Source organism: Lathyrus oleraceus, chromosome 5, assembly GCF_024323335.1.
Source record: "Lathyrus oleraceus cultivar Zhongwan6 chromosome 5, CAAS_Psat_ZW6_1.0, whole genome shotgun sequence".
In the NCBI taxonomy this organism is placed as follows: Eukaryota; Viridiplantae; Streptophyta; class Magnoliopsida; order Fabales; family Fabaceae; genus Lathyrus; species Lathyrus oleraceus.
Window position 1 is genome coordinate 297,684,868 of NC_066583.1, and position 8,403 is coordinate 297,693,270.

Sequence of the window (8,403 nt, forward strand, 5' to 3'; positions counted from 1 at the left end):
AAGTAACGCAAGGATCCAATTAACCTCCTATAATTAGTTGGATTAACATCTTATCCATCCTCATTCTTCGAAAATCGTAGCATTTGTTCAGCCAGATTAATGGCAGCATTGCAATGTTCCATTTCAAACTTCTTCAAAATCTCAAGCACATACCTTTTTTGGTGCATGTGCAGTCCCATTCTGGACTTTTGGAAGTTTGTGCCAAGGAACTATGTCATGAGGCCGATGTAGGTCATCTCAAAATCTTTCATAAGCTCACTCTTGAACTTAGAAATCCTTGTTTCTCTTTGCAAAGATCCCTTTGCAACTAATCAATTCTTATGCTTGTTTATTTCACCCTTGGAATTTGCCTTCACTTTGAACATCAATGTTACACCAATTGGCTTATTCCCATCTTGTAGATCAACCAACTCCCAAGTCTTGCTCTTTTCATTGTATTGCATCTCCTTCTTTGTAGCATAAATCCATTTTGGATCACTCAAGGCATCTTCCGTTTTAACAAGTTTGGATTCAGCCATAAGTGAAAAATGGAAGAAATCACCATCCTCATTAGATTCTTATCTCTAAACAACTCACAATCTTGGAGTCTCAGAGGAAAACCACTTTCCTTTTTGATCTTATCACATTCTCTTCAATACGTGCTTCGAAGGACGTTGTTTATACACTCTCCAGCTCTATAGAAACTGATTTGACATTGTTGTAACTGGTTACAACTTTCTGCTAACTAGTTATAGACTGCTGCAACTCCTTATTTTGTCAAAAATGATGTCTCAGTTGATCACAATCCTTTTATTCGTTGCACCATACAACTTGTAACCACCGTTAGAATGATACCCTAAAGGTATCATCAATTCTCCCTTGTCATTCGATTTCTTTCTAAGTTGCCCCAGAACATGTCGATACGCTACGGAACCAAAAAATATCAAGTGAATCATGTTTTGTTTAAATCTAAGCCATGTTTCCTCCGGTGTTATCTTCTCAAGTTTATTTGTTGGACATTTATTCAACAAATACGCTTCCATGAACACCGCTTGTCCCCATAACTCTTTCGGTAAGTTCTTCCCCTTCAACATGCTTCTAACCATGTTCATGATAGATCGATTCTTTCTTTTGCAAATACTGTTTTGATATAGTTTATAAGGTGGTACTACCTCATATACTATCCCTTCTTGATCACAAAATTTCCCAAAGTCATTTGAGACATATTCGCCTCCATCGTCTGTTTTAAGAACTTTGAGATTGTGACTCATTTGCTTCTCAACCATGGACTTAGACTTCTTAAATACTTTGAAAACATCATCATTTCTCTTGATTAGGTATGTCTATAGCTTTCTACTATGATCGTCAATGAATGTGAAAAAATATTTATTGCCACCAATCGAGCCAATTTGCATCACTTCACACACATCTGAATACACCACCTCAAGGTGATGCATGGTTCTACAACCTACATCCTTTCTAAATTTATCCTTATGTTGCTTCACATGCACACATTCTTCACAAATTTCGGTTGGTATGTTGATCAATAGCAATCCTATCACCATTCTTTTCTTTTGCAAGGCATTGAGATCTCTAAAGTTGAGATCCAAGCCTATAGTACCATATTCACTCTTCTCTACTAGCTGCTATAGAAAAACACCTATGCTCCATAACCTTCAACTCGATCTTGAAAGTTCTATTGACAGCCATAAGAGTTTTTAGGACCAAAACACAGATTGCATCCATAATGCGTAGCGCTTAGTTCTCCATGTGAATCTTGTAACCCTTCTTAAGAAATTTGTCAATACTTAGAAGGTTACACTTGAGTCCTAGAATGTACAACACATCCTTGATTAAAGAATATCCATCATCCCTTCTCATGATCAAAACATCAAGAATCCCATCGACCACTAAAATAGTATCCTCCATGAAATTGACTTTGTTCTTCATAGCACGATTGATTAGAATCTTTAATTCTCTTTATTAGTGTTTTTCACACAATAGTTTTATTCTTTTATTTTAAAAAGAGTTTTCTATGTAAAAATTGAAGAATTATTTTTACATTTAATAATTTTTACTCTTTTTATTATATAATCAAATAGCTCTTTATTAAGTCACTTTAAAATTAAAAACAAAAAAAGATACAAGTAGCAATATGCTAATATTCCTTAAGAATATACAAACCAGAACGCATACATGAAATAATATAGATAGCTATTGCATATTCTTAGTTAAGGAAGCAGCAGCACACTAGTTGGTGTCGGTTAGACATGATTGGATTGAGTAATTGGAAGTTGTTGTGTCTCTGTTTGCTTCATTGTAACTGATGATAGTGGCATAGTACTATTGGCTGATGAACCGTCTTTGCCTTTACCCCAGATAACAGAATAAAGACCGATTGCAATAATCACAGCTCCAATGATACTGTCATCCATAAAGAGAATATATCATTCACCAAATTAAGAAAGAGATGTAAAAAAGCAGCGCCGTTTAAAGGAGGCGCAAAAGTCAAAATTTATTACGGCTAATAGTAGTTAATAAAGTTCATAAAATATTAAAGTCATAGTTACATAGTTAATCAAACTTTTAATTGTGATAATAAGAAAGATTAGTAAGATATACCTGCCCAAATGGAGTTGCTCTCCGAAAAGAAAGGAGCCCAAAGCACAAGTGATGATCATACAAAGAGGATTAAATGCAGTGAAAAATACTGGACCTCTGCTTTGAAATACCAAACCTTGCACATAATATGTTATTCCTGAGGTAACTATTCCCTGTAGTTTTTAAGTTCATTCAAAATTATTTTATGATGTAACTATAAAATAGAAAACATTGTAAGAAATAGAAGAGATACCGTGAAGAGAGGACCATAGAGTCTAAAATCCCAACCAAGAGCCCAAACCCCCGGACCAGAGTGACGTTCCGCCACCAATGCCACCGCGGTACTCATTAAAGAACCAACTAAGCAAATTAATGTAGACAATGACATTTCAGCTGGATACTTTTTCAAAGTTATTGACTGCAATTCAGAATTCATATTCATATTGTGTTATACAACATGATAGATGATACGTATCAAAATTGAATAACAACCAAAAAAAAAAATATATATATATATATATAGTAAGTTACCTGTACTATGAAGAAAGATGACCAAGCGAAACAACCCAATAATATAAAGAGTGTTCCTGAGACCCAATGTTTAAGATTTTGAGTGTCGTGAGTTCCAGCATGATGATGAGCTGTGTTTGGAGTATAAAAAAGGTGGATTGGTGGTCCTTTGTAAATAGTCATTAATAATGCTCCTCCAAATGTTACTATTGTCCCAATCACCTTTGCTATGCTTCGTATCTGCTTAATATTTACATGTTCAATCCTGATAAATGGTACTATAAGATTAGTATTTTTTTTTTAATTTGATTATAGTATTAGTAATCATCTTGTATTAGGAGTTACCTGAAAATAACGGCTAAGAAAAAGGTAATAGAAGGCACAGTATTCGTCAAAACAGATGTAAACGAAGCTGATGTATATTGCATTCCCAAGAACGTGAATCCTTGATCAATGACTGGCCTGCAATAGTACCAAATGATAATATCATACATTATTATTATCATTATTATTAAAAATAATAATTCTAATGGAAACAAATTTTCTACTTGGTGCACGTAAGTGCACTTAAGTGATACACCATATGACACACCGTTCAATCACTTTGTATTCTTTTTGGTAGACACACTGTGTTTGTTATACATGCATAAAGGTGGCAAACAGACGTACTTGTTCTGTTGTTCCGTTTAAATCAAAAGTCCACTAAAATTAGGATAGTGAGTAAAAGACATAATTGACATTACAAATTTAAATTCAAAATATAAAATTTTATAGTAATTTCTAAATCCACAAAATATCACAAAAATAAATAAATAAGTATAATAGATATATCCGAAGAATCGGACCTGTTTTTCAACCCCATGTGAGATGTATATGTATGTTTGATGTTTAAGTATAACAAACATATTAAAGAAGAATAAGCATAAATATTTTCTCGTAAAAAATTCAATAAAAAATAAAATAAAACATGTATTATAAGAATTTCCTACTCTAAAATCTAAAGTTAAAATTCACTCTACTATCCCACTCAGACTAAATGGTGGGTGATATAACTCAATTGTTGTTTGCTAATTGATTTGGTGTAAGCTAATATATTTTACTATCTTAGACTAAATCATAACAAAAATTTAAATCTCAATTTTAATTGGTTTACATGTTAAAAAAATCTATTTTAAATATAACCCAACCTATTATTCTACTTAAAATTTTATTTTAAATCTTGTCCAATCTATTATTTACTTACAAATATATTTTATGGTTATGTTAGTTTTTTTCTAGTTTGCAAGCATAGTTGTTTTTTCTCGTCCTTATATAATTATCAACCGAATTGATATTTATATATTTGTAAATGATAAAGATAAAAAAATTATATATTTTCAACCTGTCACAAACCATTATTTGTATTAAATTTAAATAAATATGATAAGATTCAAATTTTAGAGATTGATCTGTTTTGGATAATTGATAATTAAAAAAATTACTAAGGTTGTGCATATGAACTAAATCATACGTTTATTTTATATTTTAAATAAATTATAAGTAAAATTTAAATTATAGAGCTTTTCTTTATATTTTTATACACATCATAAAATTGGTAAATAAATCATGAAAATAACAATAAGTTGCATAAAATTATTTAATAATTTAATATAGCAGATTTTTATTAAAAGTTGTGGTATTTGAAATTAAACTACTTAATTATTTTAATAAAAAAATAATTTAAAGTTGTTAAACAATATTCTAATGACACTAATCATTAAGTACAATTTTGGTGATAGTGTTTTAAGAACACGTGTTGATAAATAAAATATATAAAAAATTTGAAAAGTACAATTTTTTTAATTTGAAATACCTCATGATAATATATCTATTTTAAAATATGTATACTTAGAATATTTGTTAGATTATTAATTGTATTGATATGTAGCTATATGGATAGATTTTCGATCATTACTCCAATAATGCGAGCGCCATTATGTGCAAAAAGACAGAGATATTCATCTTTGGCCTAACTTTCCTGCAAAATTGTAAGAGAGTGGTTATTAGAAATACGAAAAAAAAATTCAAGTCAAAGAAAAAAAGTTAATTCCACTTTTACTAAGATTAGACATTATTATTCTTTTGAAAGGAAAAGCCGAATACATTTTGTTTTGAAAAGTTAAAATTATTAAGAAATAATGACAGTGATAATATATTCCTTTAAGCCATCTCAGTCACTTGTTTTATCTTTAAAGATGAATCTCAACCACTAGATTACCTTAAAAAATAAAAAGACATTGATAATCTATAGGCTAATTTATCACCTTTCGAAAAACCATGCAAAAGGAGCAAGGGTAATTGCAGCAATGATATTACGATAAACAATGAACACAAAACGACTCATTCCAATATTGAAACTGGCCATGGAGAATATGAATGCTCCTGCAAACCCAAATTGAATTGCCACTGTTAACACATAAGGCTTTGCCTTACTAGCAAAACTTATTTTATCCATTTTTTTCTATTAAAAAAAATACTGATATTGTTTAGAGAGATGGTTTGAAATGTATGAAGTGGCCTTATTTATAAATACTAAGAATCGTGATTAGGACGTAATCCATTAAATATAAGAAGATGGTAAGTATATCTTGAAGAGACACTGGTTATAAAGTTATTTTTGCTTTCCCTCAATCAGATATGAAAGTTAAATCATTTTTAGTGGGAGTATATGCATTTAGCTTTGCTTGATTGAGATGTTTCCATCTTTACTTAATTAATGTCCTTGAGTCAGAATACACTTTGGAGTAATAAATGAAAAAAGAATACACGATGGTAGCCGCGGCAGGATTTTTCATAAACCCACTATAATAACTTTATTCCTTTTTAAATATAAATCATTAAACTTAGTTTGATACTTATTTTGGATTCATTATTATAAGGTTTTTTTTTAGCAATAAATCTTTTATTACATTATATTGTAAGTTTCATTTTTGTTCGTATCTTTTCATAGTTTTTTCATAAGAATTTCGGTATCTTAATAAGATATTAGTCACTCAGACAGACACGATCAGACAAGTATTTATATTTTCTCTCTTTTACAATTTTAAAATTTTAGGTCTTGACATCATTATTTTTAGTTTAGAATCACAAAAGAGCCTTGAATCTTGTTAATCACACTTGAGATATCATCATGTAGATTACCAGCATCACAAAGTTGAGAAGATAAATCATCGGTGAACCTTAAAACATAAGTCTTCAATTGAATGTCGTTGGACCACGGTGTTGACTTCAAAGATAAAACATTTTTATGAGGATAACTTGATTTAAAATGATAGTTTGATAAAACATCTTTAGCATCTTCGATCACTTGAGCTATCTTTGAAATATAAGGACTTCATTGTATATCGTTTAATATTAGGTGTTGTCATCATCAAAACCAAACAGCTAGTCAGTGGATTGTAGCTTTGCTATTAACAAACTTTACCACTTTGAATCCACTACGCCAAACAAGACCTTAGACAGCGCTTTTTTTAGCCTTAGACAGCGCTTTAAAGCGCTGTCTAAGCCTCCGCTGCTAAAGGTTTAGACAGCGCTTTTTGAAATCTTAAAAGCGCTGTCTAAGGCCCCCCCCTTAGACAGCGCTTTGTCCTAAAGCGCTGTCTAAGCCCCCCTATTTTAATTTTTTTAGGTATACCTTAGACAGCGCTTTAGGCAAAAGCGCTGTCTAAGGGGGGGGGCTTAGACAGCGCTTTTCAAAAAGCGCTGTCTAAGCCCCCCCTATTTTAATTTTTTTAGGTATACCTTAGACAGCGCTTTAGGCAAAAGCGCTGTCTAAGGGGGGGGGGGGGGGGGGCTTAGACAGCGCTTTTCATAAAGCGCTGTCTAAGCCCCCCCCCCCCCCCCTTAGACAGCGCTTTTGCCTAAAGCGCTTTCTAAGGCCCCCCTTAGACAGCGCTTTTTCCAAAAGCGCTGTCTAATGTATACGAAAATTTTTGTAGCTTTTGTTTTAAACCACATTTTTTCCAGGTTTATAAACCAGAATTTCTACCTGTTTTCAACCAGATTTTGACAGACAGTTATCACATTTTATACATGCCATTTTGGCCTTTTTTCTACCAATTTTTGGCTAACAAATATATATATACCAATTCAAACCAATTTTGCCTTAAATGTATCAAAATATATACAAATTTATGTACACATTTACAAGTCATTACATATACTACAAATTTATGTACACATTTACAAGTCATTACATATACTACAAATATACTACAAAATTACACAAATTTATGAAAAAACTTTGAGCTCTATCATGAATTGACACCACTCCTCTTTGATTTCGTCCACTTGATCCTTTGTATAAAATGCACACTTGAATTCCTCAAAGTACTACATAATAATATAACATATTTTGAATTAATTCCAACTATTTAATTATATGAGATATGTGTAAATATAAAAATAACTCATAAGTTAGAAATACATACATCGGTGGGAATCACTAATCGGCCCAAAGCAAGAGTATCCCGCATAAACCTCAACACGAAATACCCGCAATCTATTTGATTACGTTGTTGAGGACACTACATGAAAAAAAAATATGGATTATAAATCCTAAGTTTTATCAAGTGTCATCACTAATATAATAAAAAATGTGGTAATTAAAAATATACCGCCACTTTAATCCATGTAATGCGGTTGGCGCCCCTCCTTGAGGTTTGGATATCTCGTTGGGCCCGAAAAGCTTGTAGGATGCTAATAAAATAAAAATGAAGCAATTAGAACAATTCACATAAACTAAGAAAATTTTTGAACATTCTCACTTACGTGTCAATTAGGAACTTCATATCCGGGTATGTTGTCCAATCATTTCCTAACGAGTCAAGATAATACACAATTTCTCGGATAGGATTGATTGCGAGCAACAACCAATGTCCACTGTAATGATTAGGCAAATGTTAGATGGTAACTTGGAAAATAATTATAATAGATGAATTTAGAATGAAATGCTAACCCGGTATTAAACGGTATAAAAAACAACTTCTCCGCATCTTTATTGTCATTGAGGATCCGAAGAACGTACTCCGTCACGGTATCCGGTCTATTTAAGATTAAACCTAAGTTGATGCTCGCGGGTGCTAAGAATCCGAATGACTCGTCCAAATCATTGGGGCGCATCATTTTGTCATACAAAAACCTAATATAAAAACATCATTAACACCTCTTTTGAAACATAAAGTAAACCGGATTAACATAAAGTAAACATCATTAACATAAGTTGTTTAATTAATAAAACAAAGTAGACCGGATTTACCTAATATATGTATTGAC

General features: G+C 31.7%; 1 protein-coding gene across 1 annotated transcript; it reads right to left on the reverse strand.

The window, feature by feature from the left end:
- Positions 1 to 2,121: 2,121 nt before the first annotated feature.
- LOC127084091 (WAT1-related protein At4g08290) lies at positions 2,122 to 5,625 on the reverse strand. The gene is made up of 7 exons (XM_051024479.1): positions 5,394 to 5,625; positions 5,045 to 5,107; positions 3,436 to 3,552; positions 3,112 to 3,355; positions 2,834 to 2,998; positions 2,602 to 2,753; positions 2,122 to 2,403 (listed from the first exon to the last, which is right to left on the reverse strand). The coding sequence occupies exons 1-7, from the start codon at positions 5,582 to 5,584 to the stop codon at positions 2,244 to 2,246; spliced, it is 1,092 nt and encodes a 363-aa protein (XP_050880436.1). The 5' UTR covers positions 5,585 to 5,625; the 3' UTR covers positions 2,122 to 2,243.
- Between the last annotated feature and the right edge of the window lie 2,778 nt (positions 5,626 to 8,403).